We start from the raw sequence: 26,781 nt of genomic DNA, 5'->3' as shown, positions 1-26,781 counted from the left end.
TGTGCCAGTCCATGGAAGAGCTGGTACGAGATGATTGGTCATGTCTGGGAACAGCTCTGTACGTGTCTGGGAGGGTGTCTGTAGTTTTGGAAGGTTTTGTAGCCCCTGTGTTTGTGTTGCAAGCAGTTTGGACGTGGAGAGTCACCGCCTCTGTTGTATCACGGGGCTGTAGCGATCAGTCCCCTGCACGCACACACACACACACACACACACACACAGAGGCAACCTGTAAAGCACTTCTTTTCGTGCTGACATGCTTGCCTGGAGTAATACCTCTGAAAGAAGCTGTGTATGCAGCTGCTTTAATGCAGCAGCCTTGGCCCTGGAAGAAAAGGGGGAGCACCTTGGAACTCACTAAGAATTCAGTAAGCAGCTCTTCCTCTCTCCCTGTCCTACTCTGGCACTCACCGCTGTGTCTTTTCTTGCTGGATCCTATCTTCTGCTTGCTACCTTATTGTGTGGCTCCAGAAACACCCACTCTCCTCGCGTAACCTTGGCCTTTGTGGTTGTGCTCCAGGCTATGGCGGTGGGGGGCTGCTGAAAGAGGATGGCTGAGGAAACGCCTGGGTCTCGCTAGCACGGCGGTGAACCAAAAGGCCTCACCTGCCACCCGCAGCCGGGAAAGCCCGCTTGCCACAACAGGGATCGGGCGCTTGGCCTGCAGCGAGAGCATAGTGCTTTCTCTACCTGGTGAGACTGAAAAGGGCTGAGCCTGCAGAAGTGGTGAGACAAAGCTCATTAAAAAAGGACAGACGTTATCTAAGATGCCAGCAAAAGCAGCCTGGCACAGCCCAGCCTCTCCCACATCGCTAAGCTTAGGGCAGCGTGGAGCTGCGTAAAGCAGGGACCAGGCTCTCGCACTGCGGCTCATTTTAAGCGGGCAGCAAAGAGAAAATCAACGTCAGCTCAGACCAGTCGGCTACAAGACACAGACGAGGATCTGAGTATTAAACCATTTAATTCTCAAACCACTCACATGCATAATGTTCTCTTATACAGTGTTAAAAGAAAGAAGAAAATGCGATTTGTTTTTTTAATACAAACAGAATTTCAAGTATACATTTATAGAATTTTCAAAGATATCCAAGTTGCTAAGTTTTCATTCACATTGTTCTTAAAGCTGTCCAACGAGAGCACTTTTTGCTAAACTGCTTTCAATGCAATTGTACAGTCCCCTCTACCTTGTTTTTTTTTCCCCCTTCCCCAGCTCTGGTTCTCCTACCACCCTTGCCAGCCCCCCCCCCAGCAGCACTGGCCCTCCCAGTATGCCATCGGCCACGGGGCCAACGGCTCCTCCAAAGAGTTTCTCTCTGCCAGCTCCCACTGGAAGAGGAAAAGGAAAGCGACGGTAGAGGACCGAGAGCTTGGGAACAGCTTGTAAAATCATTGAACAGTCGCATATCCACAAGTTACACACAGCAGGCTCACACTTCAACCTACTGCAGACTAGAGTGAATGCTGACCTTTTTTTTTTTTTCTTGAAGTAAGGATTGCAACCAAAAATAAAGTTAAAGACAAAAAAATGAGTACAGCAGGAACTTTCTGTGAAAGTAAGTCTTGCGTGTTAGGACTGTCCTAAAAAGTTTGATTTATAGGTCAAGAGTTGAAGGTGACAGCACAATTTTTCTTACAAATGGTTACTCTGCAAACCAGCTCAGAGCACAATTGCCGTGGGACACATAAACTTAGGTTTAAAAAAAAAAAAAACAACAACCAAACCTGAACTAACTCAGGCTCCATAGCCACGTTATGGGGGGAAAAAAAACCCACAACCCCAGCAACAACTTTGTCATGGCTTTGCTCGTTCAACTTAGCTCAGCCCTGTGCATGCGGACGGGCTGTCTGCTGTGTTGTAACTGGGTGTAACTTCTGACCTATTATAAACCAGGTTTAAATATTCTTTACAGGCAAGGGTGGGTTTTTCTTGACCGATTACAAAAGTATTCTAACAGGCCGGTGCACGCCAGTCCTGTTAGTGCTACAGCACGGCTGAGCTGCAACCAGGTTTGGTGGCTGCGGTGGACACCTGTCGTGCCGGCAGGGGCAGCGCCAGGCCGGGAGGGCTGTGGGAGCGGGAGGTAGAGCTGTGGTAGTTTTCGGGCTGCTGGTGGCAGCCGAGGGTCTGGCGACTTTGCTCCCTCCTGGGCCCTGGCTGACAAGAAGCCACCTACCTGTACAGCTGGGTCAAAAGCCAGCAACAGCCATACTCATCTTACAATTTAAAGTGCATTTCTTCCGTAAAGGGTTTTTATTTTTTTCTTTTTTTTTTTTTTCTTTTTTTTTTTTTTTTTCTTTTTTAAGAGGAACCTATTTAAAGTGCTGTTCTAGTTTGGAAAGGGACTCCGTTTAGAAAAAAATGGCACCTTTTCACATGAGAGATCTGCTCTCTGTCCGTGTGTATATATAGAAATTTGCAGAGTCAGATCTGCTGACTAATGACCAACATATAAAAGGTTTTTTTTTATCATTTTATTTTATTTTATTGCTTTTTTTACTGCTGCCTGCTCTCTTGGAGGCAGGAGGGAGATGGATTCTCCTCTTACCTTCCACTACCGTTAACTAAGTTCCCAGTGCAGGAGTTGAGCCGGCCGTCTCACAGCTCTGGCAGCAGCCTTTGGCCGGGGGAACAGTTCGCTATTATGCAGAACACGTGAAATAACGAATCCACCCTGAACTGTCGTAGCCCCAGCGCGAACCTGCAAGGGTCACAGCAAGAGACTGGTGGCAAAGAGGGATGATGGACCCTAAAAGGTTTCCCCCTGCTCCTGGCAGATGCCATTTTCATAGAGTCACTTTACAGAGCAGACCTGCATTTCTGAAACACAGAGGTAAGGAAAACAAATCTGGTTTAAGTGAAAGCTTTGCTGATAGAGTGTGTAGTGTGGTAACCTCAGCACTCCAAGAGAGAGAGGTAGTTACTGTCCTGTGAATCTTCTGCTGCTTAATGCAAACAAATTTCTGGAGTGATTGCTCAAAAAAAACCAAACCCAAAAAAATCCTGTGCTCTTTATTAAGAGTTATCCCAGTTAATCTTTCTGTTGAAGACATACTTGACTATTCCCTCTAAGAGGCTTTTATATTTTAGAAATTGATTGTCAGTTTAGTTCATTACAAAATCAAATTTGATTAGCAAATTGCTATACAAAGCCACTTACGTTGTTAACTCTTGTTACAATACTCTTCCAGTGCTCAGCAAGGAAGCGCTCAATCGTCAGTGTCCCTGTTGGGGGGTTATCGTTAGCCGAGCAGGGCTCTCGGGCACAGCTCGTCCTGTACAGCGTCACCAGGTGACGGCGTAGGACAGCATTTCATGCTCTGAGCAGTTTTAATGGAAATGTTAAAAAGAGCTACTGGTGTCATATTCACAGTGTTGTACAGGAAAGATGGGGTGACGCCAGGGAAAGGAGGGGGCAGAGAGCAGCTTCGGAGACAACTAGGGCACAGCTCATGGGAGCTTCAGCTAGTGATTAAGATACTGGAGGCTTAGGGGAAAACTGCATCCTTTCCCTTCCCTTTTCAGACAAAAGCAGTACTTTGAATAGCTTGCTTTCATTTCTGTGAGCTAACCTCTGATACAGTCTTCTCTTGTCCCTCACTAACCCTGCCTGTAAGCGTGGGGCACAAAGTGAGGAATACATTACTGCAAGAACAGCTGCATATTATTATTTTAAAAGAGCTTATTTAGAAAAGTCCTGGGTTTGCCACCAAGAAGGATTACTCTTGCACCCCTTGGCCTGTCCTAACTGTCAGCAATTTTACATACACAAACACAAAAGAAACATGGGCTAGTTGAATGACGATGTTACCTTTTCACTTCAAAATATTTCTCACAGTTGCTTGCCCAGTGCCAACAACGTAGCCCTGGAAGCTGTCGTGTGTCAGCTTTCTGCCCAGGCAAGAACTTCAGGGGAGCCGAAAAGAATTAGTCTTTAGCAAAGGGAATGACAAAATCCTGCTCTCCATCCCAAATTCACCCGTGATCCAGATCAGCTGCTTCCCCCAACAGCATAGCCCTGGCTTTGGAAACCTTCTAACACTTGAGACAAGTACCCGTGCACAACCGACAAATCATCCCAAATCTCCCTCAGAGACCGAGCTTGCCCTCAGCCTGAAAACATAGGCGCTGATGACAGGCTGTGTGAACAAAACCCCATCCCTGTGTTTTTACAGAGCAAACTTGGGACTAGTTCACCTTGAGGTGGACCCCCATGGGCAAGGGGCAGCTGCAGGGGTGACGAGGCTTCACACCTCTTGCCAAAACCAAAGCTGTCATTGGGAGAATTGCACTGTCCACCTTTTGTCAGTGTAACCTGCAGTTACTAGCCTCCACGACAAAATCTTCCTCTGGCTCTTGCCTCTGTTAAGCCAAGAGTTGTGTTCAGCTACCAATTTACATGCAATGAAGTATTAAATAAAAGCTTCACAGTAATCCATAGAGTTTCCTTAGACATGTAAATTCTAAGAAAATAGCATCATGGGAGCACAAGCTCCCGTATTAAACCAATGCCCTAGACACGTCAATGAACGAATGGACCCCAGACACACCTCTTGGTCTCAAGCACAACCTTTGAACTTGATCAAATGGAGAACCAGTGAAGTAACATCATCAGGTTAAAACTAATTTTCAAGAAGTTTCTCAGCCATAGTTTTGTGATTCCTTCCCCCGCCCCAGACTGAGTAATTTCAATTGTACTTTTCTTCTTTTGTGCTGCTACTTTCTGTGTTTTACAACCAGTAGTAAAACTAACCAATCTAGCTTCATTTTTCATTTCTAATTAGTTTCACAGTTTCATAGCCAATGGTATTGGGTCTGCCTGCAAAGATAATGGGAAGGTTTAAATAAATACTCTCCACAGCAATATAAAAATAATGAACACATTTAACCATAGATCTGAGGGGGGAGAGGGTTAAGTACATTTACAAAAACTAAGTAAAGCTGGAGGCTTAACATAGCTGACAGTCTGCAAAAAAATAATGCACTGATTTTGCTTTTTTAAAAGTACTGCCTTAGATAACTGCAGTAAAATAATAAATCAGAATACATCAGATTAAACAAGGAACTTACACAGCAGTATTTAAAAGATACCTGAATATGTTTCAAAAGCTTAACTGATATGAACTAGGAAGCCCGTTAAAGCTGCCCATTTTTACATAATACTAAAAAAAAATATATATAAAGTAATAAAAATACAGCTTGGCATAGTCTAATGGAAACAGGAACCTGGAGGCTGCACTCATGCCTGGGGAGCAGCTGGACTTCGTAGACCATGGCAGACAAGATGCAATTTCATGGATTAATCATTGATAAATGCAAAAAAATCCTACCTGGAGATGCACTGCTAGAATAAAACTCTATCCCTTGTTTTGCATTATGCAGTGGGGCAATATTTTGTACTCCAGGGGAGCAACAGAGAAGCTGAGAATCAGGGAGGGTGGGAGGAAGGCCTCGGGGTCCCAGCCCCGCTCACCCCTCAAAGCAGGGCCAGCTTCAAGCAGGTCATGCAGGGTCTTGCCCGGTCAAGTTTGGAGTATCTCCCAGGATGGAGATTTCACAGTCTCTCTGGACAACCTGTTCCAATACTGTTTGGCTATACTCACGGTGAAAAAATACCTTATAATACCTAACTAACTTGATTATCCCTGTATAAATTTCTGCCTACCGCTGCTCCTCCTTCCACCATGCATCTCTCGAGAGTTTGGCTCTGTCTTCTCTGCACCCTCCCCTTGGCTGCTGAGTTTAAATTAATGACATCGTTAAAGGAGAGGGTACTGAAATGAAAACGAACTTCAGCCTTCAACAGCTGAAACACATGCTAGGAAACCTAACATTCAGAAAATGGCACTTTGAAATCTCTCTGGTACTGCCCCTTTCCTGCCTTCACTTGCCACCCTTCAGTTCCTTCCAAGGGTGTTTCTGAAATCCGCACAGCAAATTTACCTCCACTAGGGACTGACTCATTTTCCTTTGTTTCCATTCACGGCTCCAGAATGGAAAACACTGGTGCTGCTCAGCTCTAACATTTTAGGACAGGCTATAGGCATCTTTGCACGCCTGTCTCCCAAGACAGCAGGGTTTCCCACGTAATCCTGAACACATGCAGGTTCTACAACCGGCATTTCCCTGCCCACAGCATCCACAATGTGCTAGACACACATGCACGCTTCATCCCAATGAGGCTTTGCTGTCGTTTCACCTGCTCTGTCCAACACCTCCTGTTGGTTTCCAGTGCCAACAGCCACAGCCAGCGCTGAAAACAGGTGAGCCCTCTCCTTACTTCGGGTGTCTCCCTCCTCCCTGCTAAGCCAACCTACTTTCTTCGCTATTTTTGTTTGCGTTTTGCAGAAGGTCTCCCTGCTACAACAAACGGCTCAGGCTAGGAGGAACCAAATCATGTGTCTCTGGCTACCTAAAGAAACTCTGGCTAATCTAGGCAAGCTATCTGCATAGTTGAAGTGCTGCTGTTTTCAATCGCTTTGTGGGCTGAGTCCTTTACGCTGCTCATCAGCCAAAGGGGAAGGGGCATCTTCCCATTTACAGACCCTCACGAGTCTGCAGCTGGAGGGAGATTTGCCACCGCTTCTATGATGGGGAAATAACAACAGCTTTGTACAGGTGTGATGTGAATCACACACTAGATGGTATAAACAGGTCACCATCACCACGTTAGAATTAACACTAAGTTTTTTAATAAACAGAAGTACTTTGTTAATTATTCTGCTGCTGGAATATAACCAGTAACAGAACTGATTTCTTAGCAAGAATTACCCGACTCCACATGCATTTTTTTTTTTTCCAGCAGACACGATAGCTTCCCTCTAGCAAAGAAGAAAAACACCCACCTAAGCCCCTTCCCTCCATGACAGGCAATAGGTCTTGAGCTCTCTGTGCCCAGGGCTAAAAGGCCTGGGCTCCAGCTAGGACACAAATCCCACAGCTTCTTCTCTCCCTCCCTTCCCTCCTGTGCCACATTCTGCAGGGAAACACCCTCTTTTTTCCAGGGAGACAGTTTCAGCTTGGCCTGCTCTACCAATGCTGCATGTAGCAGTAGGGGATGAGCGGGGGGTGCTTGTGCAGGGCTGTGCTGGTACAACACAGTCCCGCAGCTTTGCAGAAGCACTGTGCAAAGAGTTTATGGTAAAACGTTTCCCACTCCTCTCTGAACACTACTCACCAGCTCATCAAAAAACTAGCACCCTGTAAGTTTGACAGGCACAGCTCAGACTGCTTTTTGGGAACACCTCACCATCCAGTCGGACTCAAAAGGCACCCATTCACCTGGGTCACCTCTAGCATGGGGCTCCCAGCACCCCTCAATCTAATACATACACACTCCCAGCCATGTAACACGATGCTGCACAGCTCCCCCTCCACCCCATCGATGGCATCGACATACCTGGTGCAGTTCTTGGAAACCTGGAATGAGAACACAGGGTTCAAACGCTACCACTTTTCCTTGCCCAGATTTCTGAAATGGCCCATCTCACCCTGCAAAAACAAGGATCTGAATACATGTTAACAGCCAAAACCCCCAGGCCTAATCCACCACCCTGCCAAAAGCAAGTTTAACTCCTCATTCACAAAAGCCTTTGACAAGTTCAACTTTTTGGTTCTGAAGGTGCATAACTCCCCTCCTAGGGTTCCCCCACAGGGTCCCGAGACACAGCCTCAATGCTGACGGCAGTAGAGGCTGTTGCTCACTGCTGAAGCAGGGAAGCGAAGCGCTCACGCAATGGGAAACCACAAGGAAAATCTATGAAGAAAATCCCATCTGCACCTCTAGCCTTGAAGACCCCTGCAAGCGGCAACTGGTGTTTGGTGAGCCGATCCTCACTGTGACAGAGACCAGCTCTCTGCAAAGACCCTTCCTCATCCCTCCCAACCTCTATGGCAGCATAAAAACCACGTTACATACAGCTCCTACAGCCACAGGTTTTAAACCTTCTGTGATCTGCGAAGTCCTACGAAGTCCAACTCATGGGTGTGACAGAAATTGTTCTTAGATCACAAACCGATGCCAGATGAGGATTCAACAGAACAGAACATAAAAATAACTGGGGAGGGACCTAAGATTTTTCAACATTTCCATAAAAAGAATTGCAGCTTTAAAACAAAAAGAATACCTTTTGGTCCGTGTCCTGAAGCCACCAGAATTATCAGAGGGAAAGACAGCCAGCAGCATGCATTCACAACCCCCTCACCCAAAGCCTCCAGCTTACGTATCGTCACCAACCCACCAAACACCGAGGAGTCACTGGATGCAGCACGATGACACCTAGTGCTACTTAATAATCAACTTGGGAGAATTTCAGTAGAAAGGGCTACCTTTTTTTGTAAAAACTAAATAAATAAATGTATGTTATTTGAACAAAAAAAGACATAAATTCCACATACAGACCATTGTCTCAACCAAGTAACTCTTTTCTGCCCAATTAGCAGTCAGTGCTTGGTCTAAGGTACCTCTCTTCTCAGCCTGCTTTCCCTTTCTCTTTGCCTGCTTCGTTAGAGCAACTGCTATTTGACACAGCAGCCAGACAGGATCTGCTGCTGGTATCAGACCAGTTTCTCCTGACAGCTGCACTGAGAAGCACCTTCACACTGAGGTTGCTTACAGGATGCCTCAATCAAAACAAATTTGATGTGATGGATGATGTTCCTACACGCTGGCACAGAAGGGCTCTTGTACTCAACCCGCAATACCTGGTGACTACAATTAGAAATAGATTAGCTTACAGTCTTTTTATATTTGCCAGATCTAGAATCGTACTGTGTGTAGCTGACAGAGTGCTTGATATGCCATGAGCTGTGAGTACACACTAATCCTGCTGGGAATTATTCAATGAACTTAATCAACAAAGGTAGGTGGACCATCACCCTGCTCAATATAAGGGATGCAGGGAAACCCTCTATAAAAAGAAACTCTAGAATCCAGGCTGAGCAGAAGAGCAAGAGGACCACAGCCACTGCGAAGCCTGTGGGAGATTGTTAGAGGAGAGTTTGCTCATAGAGCTTGCTAATTCCTTGGAAAGGCAACTACTCCCCGGCACAGAAGAATCGGCAAGATTTTATCTTTGAACACATTTATTTCTTTCCATTGGGTACAGCAGAATGTGTACCTCCAGAGAATTTACTTAAAAATAAACCAACCCACCCCTAGACATCAGTAAATAGCAAAGGCCTGTTTTCTAAAACTGTAAATTAGATACTAAATACATTAGCGGTTGTCTTTGTGGCCTTCTCTCTCTCCAGCTCCCAGCTGTGCCAGACTACAGGCTGATTTGCTGTCTTTCATTTCTAGGCTCGCTAGAACATACTTGTTTTCCTACAAAACCATTAAGTACCATGAAAAACATTGCAATTTCCAAGCCTTCAGAAGGCTCTGAAACCCTTCTTGTGGGTTGCTTTAATCACTTTGACAGCACAGATGAGCCAAAGCCCAGGAGCACCTGGTCCAGTGGCAGCTGTACTCTGTCTCAGCAAACACCTCTCAGCTCCAACCCTTCTCAGATGCCACAGCAAGAAATGGCAAGCCCAAGGGGATGCAGGCAGAAGCAGTGCCAGCAGTGAGGCAGCCTGTCCGTCTTTTCTACATGTGTTTACACAAATCCATCCAAACCCTGCGTTTATAAGGAAGGGGTCAGGCAGAGGACCATACAGGATCACTTTAGATCTACATTACAGCATGTACAGCAAATCCATGCCTAAATTCACACCTCATTTTCCCTTGCAGAAGATTTCCTCAAGGCATTCTAGTAGGCAAGTCCTCATGCTTCCTTAAAGGATCCCAATTCAAAAGGCAGGGCAGAAGCCCCAGGTTTTGTGACCAGCAGGGTGGCAGAGACTCCAAGTGATTCTGCTGGAAAATTCCAGCAGCAGAAATGCTGCTGAGTGATGCTTTTAAAGTGCTCATTCAAACCATCAACTGACCAGCTCCCTGCAGCATCGTTTGGCAAGGCAGTACTGAGATGCCCAGAGCTGAACCCAACACACCTCAATCCAGATCTGTCAACAGAAGACAGCAGAAGCAAACAGCACTACCTGACATTGCCCTCTTAGTTTTAGCTACGTGCCTCATCTCCAACAGATACCCTGCTGTACTGCTCTTGTAACAACTCCTCCAATACCAAATTATACTGGATAAGGAAAAATCCCGCCAGTGTCATAAAATGGTAACCCATACTGCTTCCCCCATTGGACTTTACCCAGCAAGTAAATCTTAAATCCTTCCAAGGCTGTGAATCTCTAGGATTCACCAGCAAAAGCTCTTAAGTCTTGTTCATATCCACATTTTTGTCAGCAAAGATCTTTCAGAGCTCCCATCTAAAAAGGTTCCTCCCATTTCCGAGACACATCATTTCACAAGCTGTAATACTTTGGTTTACAACTGGATTAAAATATAAATTAAATAAGAATAATGCTAAATGAGTTTATATTGAAACACTTTATATATGTATACATATATATGTATATACAAGTATGTGTGTGTGCATTCCCTAACGACAGCTAGAGGAAGCAAAAGTCATCTCCAAAGGCTTCTACTCTTCCAACTAGCATGGTCAACTTATCCATTGCAACAATTCCCTGTGCATAAAAGCTAATGAAGCACTGGAAGGTGGCACTGGTGAACGGCTGGATCACACAGACGTTCAGGAACAGAAAGAAAATAAATTATAAGAAGCAGTAGTAATTTGTTCACAGTTGGGATGAGGATAACGTTATAGGAAACCTGAATTTTCTACAGTCCCCGGGAATAAAAAGTCAAAGGTCACTGAAGGTTACAGTTGGATATATTTCTGATAATCCTAAAAGCAAAGATAGGATCTGACACAAAGAAACGGCAGAAACCACAAGAAGTTTATCCCAGCAGCCTAAACCCTGGTACCATCAGTTTCAGCAGGAAGATTTCTGATACCTCCACCGAGACCAGAATTCAGCCCAGTGATGCTTCGATCACTGCCTCCGTCTCCAGAATGGACATTTTAACAAGTAGGAAGATTCCTTGAAGCCAACTCAATCCTACTTCCAAAAGAAAATGCTCCCAGTCCTTCCTTGATTCTACTTATCTTCTAAATATTATCCCAAACATCACACTCAATCTCTCCTAGTCCCAGCCTCTGTGTTTTCCTGTGTTTTGCACAAGAAAGCCTTTCAGCACATGGAAATATTTTAGAGATGGTAGGACTCTTCAGATAATTTTATAACCCACTTGAGTGGGTTCCAGATTAGGAATAACCTAAGTTTCTAGGAAGACTAACTGCAGCAAAACTTTGGTCTGCTGCATTTCATTTAAAAACAAAAAACCCTACAGATCTACTCCAAATCTACTCTATTCCAAAATATTCTGGTAGACATTAGTTTCAAGCAGCCCAGTAGTGTTTGCATAGTTCTAGCTTTTATTTGGTTACAAATATATATATATAAATGTACATACATATATATGTATGTATTTTATATTAAAATACCCTTTGAATGACTGATTAAAATAACGATACTTAGCTCCTCTTTAGGACCTTCCACTGAAGACGTGTAAGCTCTGTGTGTGGATCTCACCTCATGACAGGAGTAATGCTCATCTCTGAGGATATCGTTATTGCCAGACGAGGCTATGCCGACGGGCAGCAGCAGCTCCATGAAAAGACCCCAGACTTTCTGACTCCAGTCCTGGCTATGGGCTCGGCTCCCAGAGGAAACTCAAGAGCCCAAAACTTGATAAAAATCAGAAGTTTCCCAAACCACAGCTCCTTGACTTCTCCCATCCCCAAAATATTTCCAGTAGAGCAAGAACAGCATGTGGTGCCAACTATTCAGAAACACTTGGATGCTGGTATGGCTAAACGGTCAGGCATGTCATAGATTGAAGAGGAGAATTTTATAAAGTTTAAATATTTAAGTTAAGGGGTGCTAATTTTTCTTTGTTTTAAAGATTCATGACTCAGTCTATTTCATAAGCTACCTTCCACCCAAAAATCCTGCACCTTTTCAGCTGTCTTTCTATTTATACTTTGGGTTCTGCAGGACAGATGAAGTCAGCAGCAAATAAAAGCTACAACTCTGCTCTTGCAAATGCATCGTTAGGGTTGAATCACCCAAAGGCAGCAGAAGGACTCTGCTCGGAGACCAGACTGCTTAGACTCATTTACTGAACTGGACGTCACACTTTTTAAGTAAAATTACTACTGCGCAGAAGCATGGGATGGTCTGCCCTGGAAACCAAAGTCACCTAGCTGTCACAAAACAAGGGCAGGTCAAGCAGGGAGATCTGTCCTATCAATTTATTTCAACCTTGATCTCTCAGAGGGCTGAAATTCTGGCTCCACGCCCTCCCCACCAAACCTGCCCCGCTACGCTTTTCAGCAAGACCGCAGCTTGTTCCTAACGCAATTCCAGCTCTGAAGAGCTGTCAGATGGGAACAGTCAGCCACTACCGACCTCAGCTGGATTTAAAACAGCAGCAGAGACACAGCACACTTTCTTTTCTTCCTGCCTTTCAGCCACTCAAACTTCTGAAAGTTAAATTACACAGATCACAGCTTGAAAATATTCGTAGAGAAGACGTAAGCAAGCCAAAGGACTGAACCTGATGGCTAGACAATGCTGGGAGGACAAGAGAGGGATTGCCCATCTGCATCAGCTGCTCTGACTCTTACCAGGCTGATATCCCTGGATCTTATTAAGCGGCTCTGAGTGTGTTCTCAGCCTCCCATTATAAAATCACATTTCATAAAGCCTCCTCATTCATCCCTCTCTACCTCGCTGCTGGAAATAAGAAGCACGGTTTGCTTTCACATGCTCCCACTGCAAGAGAGCAAAAAGACCTTCTGCTTTTTCCCTTTCCCAGTTTCACATCGGTCATCCTCCCAAGAGGAAGAGGTTTAGCTTTTCCCCAAAGCAGCAGCACAGTATTAACACAATTCTTGTTATTTTCACAGCTATTCAGAGGAACCTGGCAGAGCAGGGAACAGCCACAGCAACCGTCACGTCACTTTGCTGTGACTTGGCACCGGGGCTTTCTGCAGGCTCAAGGAGATAACCGCAACACTTCACATTTGGCAGGTTTCTCTGCCGCAGCAAAGAACTGTGTTCCCCCTCCGAGAAAGAAAACTGCAGAAATAGGTTGTGTTCCCCCTGTTGCCTGAGGCAAGCAAACAAATGGGTTAGTAAGCCCTAACTCTGAAGCAGACAGAAATGTTACGTACAGAGGTATTAAAATATGACAGAGTTCTCTTCACATCCTCCTTAAATCACAGTTGAAATCACAGTTTTGGCAGAGGGGAAAAAGCTGCAGCTAGCCGTGGAAATGCAAAGCCATGCGTCAACCTGTCACAGAAGCATTCGCACTGGGAAGATGGCATCTCATTCCCCACAGCTTCGGTGCAACCGTAAAGAGCTACGTGGTTTGCCAACAGAGAAGCAAGGAAAGATGGCATCATTCTGTTACCGAAAGCAGCTCCAAGTAGCTACACCACTGCCGGAAAATTCACATGAGGTTTTTCCATACCGTACATGACCTCCAACCCCTTTTTTTCTTGAACCTTGGCCTTATGTGCACTGAGGAAGTCAACCACTGAAAGAAAAGTTTAATAAACAATTCCTCTGAACTGGTTCCATCTTCCAGTGCAGATAGGCCTAAACTGCCTTCAGCGCTGTTCGAGAAAACATCAGAGACACCATGATTCCTACACATACATACATATACACATCCATTAAATGTACAGAAATAATATTAAAATGATTCCCACTACCATACCTTATACTGACTCTAGCTACAAGCTATAAACTTCACCTCAGCGAGGCCCGGGCAAGAATATTGGCTCTTTCGCATGCAATCAGAAATGATCGTTTATACAGTGGCAACCTCTGCACCCAAAAAAAAAAAAAGAAAAAAAAGAGGAAAAAATAAAAACCTTTCACAAGCTTTGTTTTCAAACTAGCCTAGTACAATATGAAGGACCAGTTCCATGGTTTCCACCAGGCCAATTGAAAGTAGTGAATCAGCAAAACAGGACACGCTGCTGGCATCCTGGACTGTTAGGATGCTCCTCCGTTCACAGTATCGATACAGTAAAACAAAAACCTGCTCAAGAAACTCACAGCTATGCCATACGGATAAAGGCATTCACCATTTAACATCAGCCCTTCATCACTACGTTTTGATGGATCGGTTGCCATCTGTTTCAGAAAAATGTTGCTTCTATAGCAGTTACTGCACCTTCACCCTTCTCTTCACAGCAAGCTTAGCAGGGAAACTTTCCCACTATATTTATATATAATATATGTATATAAATAATTTTATGTTTTTATAGTTTGGTAGTATTCTTTTAAAAGTTCTATTTTAAAACACTTAAAAATCTTTTAAGCAACTAAAAGTAACTTCTGATGCACTCTAGTGTGAACAGGATAGGATTTCAAAGTTTCTAACTTTCTTCTTTTTGATTTTTGGTAACTTCAAAAGCTATGACTAAAGCAGCATACTCTGCACATCTCCGCTCCTCCCCGCACCTCGATTGCAATGAAACCTACCTTAGCCACCCTCTTATCTCTCATCATCTGCTACTGCTCTCTGGCAACCTTACTGTTTCAGTACAATCCTGTTTGACCTTTGACTGGAAACCCAATGGGGCTGGTCCCTTGGGTGGCCATTTACAAAATCATTCACTGTGTGATGATGCACTTGACAGGAGAGGAAGAAGAAGGGACAGAAGGAAAACAGGGGTGAGATATCAGTTTTTCTATTTGAAATGGTCAATGAAATTGTACTTTGCGGGTGCCTGGCTCAGAACACCTGCAGAGGTTCCTCTCTTAGGAGCCCATCCCTGTTACATGTGATCCTGGCACCAAGCCCTTCCCTCCCCTCCCCCCAAAAAAAACCCCAAACATTAGAGCTATGTCTGCTTTTTGAGACAGACATGGGAGGAACAGTGAGACCCCTCACTTATACAAGAGAAAAGTATATAAAGCAAGGCAAGAATATGTCACCCTCCTCCAAATTCTTCCCTCTAAAGAGGCAGGAAAATGATCCCAAGTCCCCATTTGCAGGTGGGGAAAGCGTGGGCTGGAGATGTTTCCATGTGCCCAAAATTGTGCAGTCTGACTGTGGGGCAAGCTTTATTTTTACTTGGTAAGTCTCCTGCCTGCCAAGCCCAGGCTCTAACAGCTTGCCCGGCTTGCTTTGCCAGAGCAAGATGAATTGTATTCCTTTTCAATGTCTCATTGTTCCTCCCATTGCCTTAAGGATCAGAACCTCATCCTTCCTTATTGTACATGTTATACATACTCAAGAGAACTCCTTCAATGAAACATCCTCTCCCAAACCCATTCTGTGCAACCCGTCGTTCATTTTCCCCCTCCATCATGAACAACTCAGCATCAGAACCAGAAAAAACTCTTAAAGTATTGCATATTTTTTAAAAGACTTCTTCAAAAGATGTCAAGATATTTGCACTTATCTACCTGTCCCATGCTTTTCTGTTTAGGAAACACGTAAGCACGTGCAAACACCTACAATACACAACGCAGGCATGTCTCTCCGGGTTTGTTTACCTTGCTCTAAACATCAGAGCTGCTTAGAATACAAAAGTTTAAGTCCATGCAAGGGGACAGAGTTGTGATTGCTCTAGGAACCATTCACTTTTAAGTTTCCTGAACCATTGCGAGGAAGTAAAGTAGGGTTATTTTTCTTTTTGCATTTCATTGATAAAAAAGTTATCAAACTAGTTTGTAGAAACACATTTAAAAGCAACCACCCACAATTGCTCGGCTGGGACGATAGTATTTCAGTATACCATATTGCTGTTATAAAAGATCAAGTGTGTGTCGAGGGGGGAGCAGGGGTGAAGGACGACTTTGGTAGCCAGCCTCTAACTCCGCAATTCAGCCAGTCCAGAAAAACTCTTCCTAACGCTCAGCAATACCTGAAGCATGGCAGCACACCGGTCAGGATGTCAGAGTGCTCCGAACTCTCCAGATCAGCAATAGCAAAGGACAACCTCCTCCGAAAGACCCCTCCAACCCTTCTCCCAACGCATCAGAGTCTAATGCAAACCTCACAGCTGCTAAATTTCACTTTCAGTAGCCGAAGCGCTTCAAATTTTGCTGACCTCTAGAATACCACCTTACAGCCATGCCCGCTTTCAACAAGGGGCATTGAGGCCACGCGCCTGGAACGGGCGAGCCAAAAGCCCTAAAATAATAGTTTAAGTAAAAAGGTAAAAAGAGACACACCAAAAATAAGACAGGGATAAATACACTTGGGCAAGGCAGGTTCCACCAGGAAAGTCTTTTTGTTTTCTTTAACGTGGCAACTACCTGGGGAATGAAGGAAGGCAATGGCACCTTGCCCCTGCTTCCCCCTTGAGCTGGACCAGCAGATGTGACGAAGAGCAGCCCAGCGCGCTAGGCTCACTGAGTCTGCACGGCTGACGGCCGGTGGGACCTAGCTGCTGGGCCAAAACGCTATCAAGAAATACAAATAACTGCTCGTCCCAGATCACTACGGAACAGTAAAAAAATTTAAAATCCTGTCGATCCCTGAATAAGAAGTTGATTGACACAGTTGTTTTGTTTTTCTCCAAGAGGAGGAAGAATAAGGGAGAAAAACTTTTGACACTCTATGTGTGTGGGGGGGTGTGAGAGAAAGAGAGAGAGAGAGAGAGAGAGAGAGAGAGAGAGAGAGAGAAAGATTTTTCTATTTTGGCAACATCTTGGGAGCTTCTTTCTGTCCAGTGGTGGCATTGCACTAATTACAGTACCAGCCTGCCAGGTTGGTGCTGAGTCTTCAGAGCCAAAAATGGGAAGACGGTCCTTTCTCCCCAGACTCTGCAGCCATGTTTCAATCTGGCCCAGTTGTGGACACAGATCCTTGTGCCGTCTCTCCCACGGCAACAGCCTCCTCCTGTGGAGGAGATTCTTCCTCCGCCTGCCCCCGAGATGTGACGGTGGTCTCAGGGGAGATGCTGTGAGGCCCCTCCAGAGGCATACAGCCAGGGTGGTTCTTGCGAAAGTGCTGGTTGAGGATGGCCTGGAAAGGGAAGCTTTTGCCGCAGACGTGGCAATGAAAGGGCTTATTGCCTGTGTGCTTGCGGATGTGATATTCCAGCTGATCCTTGCGGGTGTACTTCTTCCCACACATGCGGCAGACAAAAGGCGTGATGCCCATGTGGAGTCGCATGTGCCGGTCCAGGCTGCCTTTCTGGTTGAAGGATTTGGCGCAGTAAATACAAGTAAGCCGTGGATTGTACCGGAACCAGCGCTCTGAAACCTCCTGCTCCCGGAGATATTCCACATAACCGCTCACTCCAAGCATGGCTGATTCCTCCCCCTGTGAAGGAAGCAACAGAGACTTAAATAGCAACCAGCCTAAAACAAATTGCAGGAAAGAAGAGCAGGTCCCAGTCCAGCCAGTAAAGCACTGAAGCATGTGCCAAATCCTGAAATAAGCCGCACTAATGTCTTCAACCTCAAGCAGATATTTAAGTGTTTAACTGGAGCCTTGGGGCTGAAGACAAACGAGCAATCAATTAGAAACCTCTGCTATGGCAGCCCCTTCTGCCAAGTCATTCGCTAGATCTGGGGAAGAAAAGACAGTCCTTGTCAGGAGGGCACTTAGCCACTGATTGAGTTGTGGATCAAACATGTCAATACATGTTACTTTTTAAAAAACTTGGGCCAGTTTGGTTAAAATGCTGTATACCACGTTCTGTTTTACTTACTAAAGGCTAAAATCAGAAGCCAGTTGATGAGCTTGCAGTAAAATGAAGGTGGAATAAACTACAAATCAAATCTGAAACTCTTCAGGTGTCGCTTTACACAAGTATTTATTCAGGTGTCATTCAGGATTCATTTTATAATGAATCATGTTTGCCTAAATGGCTGTGTAACCCAGCCCAGCCCTGAAGCACTGCAGGGGAGCATCTGCAGCACAGAGATCTAGCACACCTGGCTCAAGTCACACAGCAAGGACTAGCTGGCTCCTCGTTATTTTCTGAAGCCAGAAAGGCAAACAGCCAAGGGTAACCCTGAACCACAAGCTTGGGGCTCTAGGGCAGCCGCTTCCGGCTATCATATTCAGAACAAGCACAAACAGACAGCCTTCTGAATGCCTCTGTGCTGGAGGGTGCAGTATTTGCACTTCCAGGTCTTATGCTGTTTCCTGATGATGCCAAACGCAGACAAGCAACTAGCGTAATGGCAGGATGGCCTCTCCTCTGGCATCCAGGGCTGTGCACGCACAAGCAGCAGCTAACTGTGCCAGATGCCATTGAATCTGACTGTACAAGCCCCGGTAAGCTGCTCAGGACTACAGAGATGCACAAAGCTGTGGTACGTACTTTCCACTCTACTGCTGCTGCTGGGCAGGGATCACAGGCAGACTATTTTTAGCATGGATAGGGCAATTCCAGAAGAGTGGAAGGTGATGATACCTCCCTGTGTACATGGCAGCCTATGGTTTTATGTTTGAGGTCATCTCATGATGGAGAAATAATAGCAGCTTTCTTGTACGTAGAGCTAAAATTGCTTTTTATGTCACATTTGCCCTGGAGGCTTCATTTGACCTGAAATTTTCTAGATGTATTCTGAGGACACAAAACTAAGCTTTGGCAAAACAGGAACAAAAAGATAGCTTTTTTTATGGAAGTGTATTACAAAGCTAGCAGACAGCAATTGTAATTTCTTCCCCTTGCTTCACTTGGTCTTACTCAAGGGCAAAGCAGCCTGGTAACCCCTCACCTGCCTCCAGCAAAGTAATTTGATTATGAACTGACACATTAGTTATCTGCCAGGCACGCAGGAGTCATTCCACGCAGCGCTGGGCAATACGCCTGCATTATAGCGCCGCTGCAATACTGACTCTATGCAACAATTAGATCAAAATGATTAGGCATGGGTATTACCACCGTGCCCCACTTTGCTGCACACTATAGCCCGCTGCCCTCCTGTAGTTCTGTGTATCTCTCCCTCCTACCCCAAAAATGTGCCCACACCCCAAGAAAGCAGAGGAGTTGGAGCTACTTTACACTGCAAATTCTGCTACACAACACAGTCCCTTGGGGATGAGACAAAGACCTCTGTACAAATCCACAATCCTTTGACACTCCACCCTAAAGGTTTACTGGTGTAGTGCCTGGAGGGCTTTTTGGAATGGTTTTGCCACTAGCATGGAAAGGTTCAGCTGTTGTCACCCCTCAGTCTTCACAGAAGCCAGCTAACACCTCCTCCCTCAGCTCAAGCATTTGCTGTCAGTGTTTCAGGACAGATCCAACTCTGCAGGCAAATGGGGTTTCTCGGGAGTTGGTGGCCTGCCCAGAATGAGGGTTGATATTTATGCTGTCAGATAACAAGAGAAACTCCTCATGTTTTCCAGGTATCTGGCCAAAATCCCAAACGGCAGCCAAAATCAGTTTTAGATTATATACCAACAGCATATGTTCCCAGTGGGAGCAACTAAACCCTTTGCGACAGTAAAAAGGTCTTTGTTTCACAAACAGTATTGCTTGCAAATATAAAATATTGTACACTTCATCACAACACAGTGCCCTTCACCTTCAATGCCAACAGTTACTTGCAAACTTCTTGATCTGCCTACCTGGGAACTGGGCTGCTTGGGCTCATCCATCCGCCTGGGAGACTCGCTTTTTGATCTGTACCGCTCAGTCACAGCAACCATGCTGCCAGAAGGGCTAAATCTGTGGGGTGGGGTAAGAGTGTAAATGGAGTTTTTAATGGGCATCAGGTCACTATGATGTTTAGAACAACGGGTGAGCAATAGAGGCACCTGTATAGCATCTCTTCATCCTCACCAGCTAACACACAGGAGGCGGAACAGCGCAAGTATAAAGGAAAAACCAAGTCATACTGGTCTGTGGTTTCAGTCTTAACATCTGAAAAATAAAACTGGGTCATTTGGCTTCCAGTTCAGTAACAGAGATCTTTTTGGTCACTACCACAAGTAAACCAAGATGGGCCCAGTGATTCGGGAACTGTACAACAGGAGAAGAAACTATTTCTCTAAGGGCACCTCTCATTCACCACCCTCACCCTCCTCACCCTTTCAAGTATGAAACAAAAAGGATGTGATGGACTTCAGGTAGGAAACAGTGGTTATTGAGCACCGTACAAAAAGAGATATTCGAGGCTAGCTGATCCATGGAAAAGAGTTAACGAACTAGGAAAGGATCGCTCTCCCAGGGGCCAGCTTAAGATCATTCCCACTGATTGATTTATTAAGCGACAAGTGACAGAACATCCACTGCTTCCACGTAGCTGTTCCCCCATGGGACCAGAGGGATTTTGCTAGAAGAGAGGCAGATGTGAAGGGAAACCCCCCAAACACAACAGCTCTGCCCTTTATCAGATCTGTTCTTTGGTCTGAGTTAAGGGCAGAAAACAAATACAGATGGATGGAGAATCAAAACACAGCACATTTCACCCTCTATTTTCAAGAAAGGCTTTCTGCTCTTTCCTGTAAATCAAAACAACAATGGAGGCCAATGGGTTCCTCACTTCAACTGCTTCAGAAGATATAAACCCATGACGCACTGCTGTCCTGCACCACCAGGAAGAACATTTCCTCTTGACCTACAGCTGGCGACCGGCTTGCTTCTCAAACAGAACCACCCCCAGATTTTCAGGCCAGAAAGCATCGCTGCAATGACATTTTGCATAACACATATCATATGTGACCTCGCTAATTCCAATGCTGAACACAATATCTACTGAGACTGAACTGCAATACCTTCTTTAGACAAAAACCCCACCTCAGCTATATGCCAAGAGGTAGAAATTCCAACCTATAGATCTCTAAGTGCTAATAATTGGTTTCCCAAGCTGGCCTGTACCTGGAGATCCTGGTACAAAATACTATAAGCCAAATCGGATACGCTTTCTAACACCACGAAAAACTTCCTTCCGTGCTAATGCTTAATGGCCACAGGAAACATAAAGGAAAAGTGTTCCAAAGCAACCAGCCCAGAGAAGTGAAAATCTTGCACAGTCTCCTCTTACAGCCAAGGCCAGTAATGAAGGTAAATAAAACTCACCTGTCAATCTCACTGCTGGTTGGTCTGACCACTTTGGCCCCAGAGGAGCCTAACGCGTAAGCCTCTTGGCCCATCAATCCGTGGCCTGTGGTGTCGATCACCATAGCAGTCACCTCCTCAGCGCTGCTCCCGTCTTCTCCTGACGGCTGATGCTCTGCCCCAAGCCACTCCTCCAGGTTCTCTGTTTTAATGTGTACTCCTCCCAGCACCCGGACATCGTCGTCATTCCGTCCCCCGCGGTCTCCCATTCCCGTCTCAACGTACCACTGTCCCGCTCTGTTAATCCGTAGTATGGGCTCCCTGCTTTCCACGTCTGAACTCTGCTCTATTATCTGGGGGCTGGTGGACTCCTCAGGTGGGCTGAGCTCCCGAATGTCCAGCACTGTGCTAACCTGGCCCAGACGACTCCCCTTTGGGGTGTTGTAACGCGGGCTCAGAGAATGGTTTAGATTTGGTGTCACCCGGTGGGACTCTGGTGGTCTCTCCTGATGCTTTGTCCTGGTCTGGCTCAATTCCGCTTCCACCTCTGCCACATTAATTTTGAAATGAATTCCCTCAAGGATCTGTGTGCATTTGTCTATGATGTGCTGCATCTGCAAGAAACTGGCGGCCGTTAGGTAACTGATGATGTCAGCCAGCTGCAGACATATCCTACCGGTGTAGCAAAAGGAAAGGAGCTGCTCGAAAACAGAAGGGTTCTTGATGACAGAAATGGAAACGGTGCTCATTTCATTCAAGGACATGTGGTCACGGAAGTAGGGCGAGCTGGCAGCCAGCACCACTTTGTGAGCGCGGAAAGCTTGCCCCTGCACGTTGACCACGATGTCACACAGGCGACCCTGCATGCGTAACTGATTCAGGTGGCTCAGGACAGAGTTACTGAAGTCAGGAATCTCCAGCTGAATGTTCCCACTCTTCTCCATGGCTGTCCCAGTTACCAGTGCACAAACCTACTGGAAAGGGGGAAGGAATACCATTGTTAACAGAGCTAGTCTATCATTTGCATTTAAAACATTTTTCACCTACTTTCATGCAGTTTGAAATACTGCGGTTGTTAGAGAAGCCTCTCATCATTTAATCTACAGGCGCCTCGCAGTAGTTCTCTGATCTTTATGGGCTGTGCACCACCTTTCACAAGAGTTATGTTAAACCAGTCCCCAATAGATCCCCATTTCCCATTCCCTGTGGCTTAGGTGCTTGAAACAGTTCATTCTGTCAGCCTCAATAAAAGCACATTTGCATTGTAAAAAGAACATTAAAAATGGTTCAGGTACTAAAAATAGGCAACCAATTGCATAATGGATTAAAATACTTAGCACTTGTATGTTTTAAGCACTTTGAAAAGGGAAAGTAATATCGTTATCCCTCCTTTGTAGAACAGGAAGGAAACACTGGGACCCAAACCCCCCTCAGAGACTTTTCAAATGCTGACCGGCACACATTTGACCTCAAGGCACCTTTTGTGAATCGTTAAAACCAAGATATTCATCCTATGTGGCATTTCTGACACACAGCAGAAAATTCATAACAGGACAGTAAAAGAAAAAGAACAGAATCCAGTTCTGAACACCAGCATATCAGCCCATGCACCAGGCACAAGTGACTCCTGGCAAAAGCACCTGGTGTTTGTGTGGCTTGAGATATTGCATACAGCAAAAGACAACTTACGAACAATGGGGATTAACAAACAAGCTCTCCTAGTTTCCCTTCCATAATTCATTTTCCTATAATCATCACATTAAATTTTGGCAAAGTTTGAAAAGGAGCCCTGACCATATATGGTAAAAATTTGGAATGATCCAAAATTAGACGTCAACTCTCCCAAAAAGAAAAAAAAATAAAGGAAAGTAAATAAGTTTATTAAAGATCACTCGTAGCATGAAGAGCTTCCAAGCTGGATGGCATCTGAAGTGTTGATTAAGCAGAGTGCTGCACATATCAAAACAATTTCAGGCAAGCCGGGAATACCAAGGCTTATAATGCCTACTCCGAGAAATCTCAGAATCGAAGGGACTAGCACACAGGGAAGCATACATGCCTTTGAAGGACTTGTTTGGGTTTTTTTTGTAAATTTACAAATGCTGCAGGATAGCGCACGTTCATGTGCCCAAGCAGACTTTGTGCAAACTTGGCAAAATATGTTACTAAACCTGAAGCTGCAGGACAGCCTGTCAATCTTGTGAAGTCGTGCAAAGAGATTACTAAGTGGCTCAGGGGCTGCGTTTCTCTGGGGTAGGCGAGATCAGGGATGCACGAAACTTCACAAGGTGCAGCTTAACAGCACCACGTCTTAAGGCTTCTTCTCCTCCCCCCCATCTTTAGAATAAAGCAGTAAAACCCACAAAAATCAAGGAACTATAGTGCACAGGTCTGTGACAACATGACATTAAGAGCAAAACTTCAAACGCACAAAACAAGGTGAGATATAAAATCCGAGGTTTTACCTGTAATGTTACGAGTAACATGCAAAGGGGAGGAAAGAGGGGTGGTATCTTGTTGTTTTCCTTTTTTCTTCTGATGTAGTAAGAAGGTCTGAAAACTTTTTGCCCCCTTCCCCTTTAGAAGGAAAAAAGAAAAAGAAAAAAACGTAGCATGGAGGAATTGGGTTTTCCCAAGCACAATCAAGAACGCCAAGCTTTGTCATTCTTTGTTTTGCTAGAGGATATGGCAGCAGGATTAGCTAACCATTACGCGACATCTCACCCCAAACCACAGAGAACCCCTGAATCTTAACAAATTGATCTTTCCCCACTGTCTGCTCAGTGTTTGTGTTGCACCAATGGTCATTAAAATAAAAAACAGAAGTGCAAATAACCTGAATAAGTAATTTCCTCTCTTGCAGGGCTAGTATCTCTGGCCCTAACCCTGCAGCATTTCAATACACACAGGGTTTTCCTCAAACGAGCCGTCTCACTTACTCTGTTCAGAGCACTCACACAGCCAAAATCACATTGAGCATCAGCAAATGTTTACAGGATTGGGAAGCCTGTAATCTCATCATCTTTCCAAACCACCAGTTTCTAAAGCAATAAATCCTAAAGCATTCTCTTAAGGAAGGCAAGTGAAAGAAAGGTGTACAGGCATCCTTTGTGAGGTGAAACACCCCTGCCGAGGCTGCAAACGCCTAGGCAGGCTCGTGCGGGGAGGCGAGCCTGGGGGCAGAGGCCGACCATTCATTTCTCAGGGCATCAGAGAAGGAGAAAAAATTAGAATCAGATCTTAACTGCTGAGCGTGGCTGCGTACGGCCCCGGTTAGAAGTCAGCTGCTCCCAGGGGAGCCCAAAAAACTATTTGTGAGCTTCTGCTCCAAAGGCAGGGAAAAATCTGTCTGCTGCTGATGGCAGGAGAAAAAGACCCACGTAGCCTCATTTACCTCAGTATTGAGGAAACGACATTTTATGCCACGCTTTGGGGACAACCTCAGTCAGAGGCTGGCAAAGGGGAATCTATCTTTTTGGATCAAACCACCCTCGTCAGAAGACAATTTCTGTCCTCCTGGGTATATCATAAGCTTACGCACCTCAGCCGGCAGTGCAATGACATCTCTATTTTTGCCTTTCCTGGCGCTGCACTACATGTTCGTCATCTCAGCCTTTACCTGCAGGATGAACGGGATCTCCTGCTGAGCTACGCTCTTTACAGAGAACACACTGAGACACCTACCTATTTTTAATACAATTCAAAGTGTCATCAGCTGAGACTTGTACTTACTTATCTCAGAAAATGCCTTTCACCCAGTGAGACAAATGCAACTACCAAGACCAGCAGAAATTCTCAGTCCATCAGGACTTCATAAAAAGCTGGGGCAGCCCATCTACAGCAGATGACGCTCACTCTGAATATAACCTTTGTCAGAAAACTGTCATGCCAGGGAGCTGCAGGGAGTAGGTGGAACTGAAAAGCCGAGGCTTTTGGGGCTGAGGTTGCCCACGACTGGTCAGCTGGGCTACTTTCAAATTACAATGGGACCTTAACGAAGGTAAAAGCAAGAGTAATTCCAAATTGAGATGAGAGGCACTGCCTTCCTCACCCTTCCCCGCCTCAGCCCAAAGAGGGATTTCAGCCGTGCTGGGTTTGTTCCCGCTGACCCACTCACGAGCCGTGACCCCAGGCCTCTGCCCCTGCCGCCCGGTGTCGAGGGTTCATTTTTATCCCTGACAGCTGCGGAGAAGCCCTTGCGACTCCGCACCCGGGGCCGAGTGGGGAAGGTGGGCGGAAACCCACCCTTGCCTCGCCCCGGAGGTGCACCAGCCCCACGCCCGCCCGCCCGTGGGGGCGACAATCCTCCTCTTCCCGCGGGGCAGGGACGGGGGCCTCCGGGTAGGGAGGGGAAGGCCGGCGAGGCCCCGGGGTGACGTGGGGGGAGGGGGGTAGCGGGCCCGGCGGCCCTGAGGGGAGGGAGGAGGGTCAGCGGCGGGGCGCGGCCGCGCTCCCCGGCCCCCGCGGGCGGGACGGCGCCTCACGGGCGGGGCGGGCCCAGGCCTCCCCCCGCCCCGCCCCGCCCCGCCCTGCCCGGCCCTGCCCGGCCCGGCGCAGCCCGGCCCGGGCCAGCGGGCCCGGCCCAACGCGGCCCGCCGCCCCAGTACCCACCTGGCGGGGGTGGGAAGGGCCCCGCAGCACCGTCCCGGAAGCGAAACCCCCCCGAGCGGGCCGCACCCCGGAAGAAAATTCCCGCCCGTGAGGCGACGGCGCTCATCGCTCCCCCGCCCGCCGCCGGGACGCGCCCCCTCCGCCACGCCCCTCCGCCACGCCCCTCACTTTACCACGCCCCCTCGCCGCGCCCCGACAGGCCGCGCCCCCTCCACCGCGGTGCCCGGTGGGTAGGGGCCGCGCGCATCCCTCACGTGACCAGCTCCCGGACTACATAAACGCGCGCAGAGGTGTGCTGCTCTCTTTTGGCCTGCGGGGCGGTGAGAGTGCTGGTGTGTGTGGGGCGGCCCTGTCGGTCGGGGTGGGGGCGGGAAGCTTTTACCCGCCCGGTGTGGGCCCGCGCCGCTGCGGGGGTTGGTGTGGAGCCGCTGCGTGTGGGGTTTTGATCACCGATGGGTGCTGGCGGGGGAGGATGGAAGTGGATTGCCTCGGTGGGGCTTGGCCTGCGGCCTAGGCCGCTGGGGCGTCCCGAGGGGACTCCGCCTCGCGGCGTCCTTTGGCGGGGCGGGAACACACGGGTGGGTAGCGGGTACTCCACCGGGGGATCGTGTGGGAGAGGGGTCCTGTGGAGCCCTCACGAGGGGTGTGGGGATGGCGGCCCCGTGGAGCCTCGGCCTTGCCGGTGTGAGCGCAGCGTGGGGCTGAGCCCGCTTCCTGGCTTCGATTTTGGTGGGGAACAGCTTGGGGGTGCCGGGTGAGAAGCGAGGCTCAGCCGGCATTGTGGCGCCTCGCCTGGGAGCCGGGAGAGCTTCCATCGTCCCATGGGACATGCTCCTGGAAGGTGGTGAGGTGGTGTGTGGCAGCTGCAGAGATTAGCTTTAGGTTTCTATTTTTAAACTGTGCTAGGCTTCTAGGAAGGCAGTTTTCACCAGTAAACGGAAGGTTTTGCGTGCATAAAGTATAACTGTTGTCTTAGGGTTAAGGGTTTTCTGCTCCTCTGCCAATTAATGCCTGGGAGCAGATGCTAGGCTGGGGAGAGCCCTTTTGTCGTGGGAAGGTGGAGATTGTTCCCTGCAGAACAGCTCATCGGTAAACTAGAGAGCTGTAGCTGTATCTCGTGCTCTGGGTAATAGCTTTAAGTGTTATCAGTTCAAAGCC

General features: G+C 46.9%; 1 protein-coding gene across 2 annotated transcripts; it reads right to left on the bottom strand.

The window, feature by feature from the left end:
- Positions 1–939: 939 nt before the first annotated feature.
- Positions 940–25,768, bottom strand: ZBTB37 (zinc finger and BTB domain containing 37). 2 transcript variants are annotated; one of them, XM_064454427.1, is made up of 5 exons: positions 25,624–25,768; positions 23,478–23,589; positions 21,034–21,986; positions 19,581–19,680; positions 940–17,315 (listed from the first exon to the last, which is right to left on the bottom strand). In XM_064454427.1, exons 3-5 carry the CDS (start codon positions 21,954–21,956, stop codon positions 16,827–16,829), a joined length of 1,512 nt encoding a protein of 503 aa, XP_064310497.1. In that variant the 5' UTR covers positions 21,957–21,986; positions 23,478–23,589; positions 25,624–25,768; the 3' UTR covers positions 940–16,826. The 2 variants fall into 2 exon arrangements, with proteins under 2 accessions (XP_064310497.1, XP_064310496.1); XM_064454426.1 differs by having other exon boundaries at positions 21,034–21,983.
- Between the last annotated feature and the right edge of the window lie 1,013 nt (positions 25,769–26,781).

This window comes from Phalacrocorax carbo, chromosome 6 (genome assembly GCF_963921805.1).
Source record: "Phalacrocorax carbo chromosome 6, bPhaCar2.1, whole genome shotgun sequence".
Classification (NCBI taxonomy): Eukaryota; Metazoa; Chordata; class Aves; order Suliformes; family Phalacrocoracidae; genus Phalacrocorax; species Phalacrocorax carbo.
The sequence above is the reverse complement of the archived record's forward strand: the minus strand, read 5'-3'. Positions and strand labels throughout refer to the sequence as shown.

Bases quoted from the DNA above. Each gene is read 5' to 3' on its own strand.
- ZBTB37 (XM_064454426.1), bottom strand. From the start codon at position 23,498: ATGTTACTCGTAACATTACAG. The intron at 21,984-23,477 runs GTAAAACCTCGG...CCTTTCCAGTAG, and splicing joins TGTTACTCGTAACATTACAG to GTTTGTGCACTGGTAACTGG. The intron at 17,316-19,580 runs GTAGGCAGATCA...CTTCCTTCACAG, and splicing joins CCAAGCAGCCCAGTTCCCAG to GGGGAGGAATCAGCCATGCT.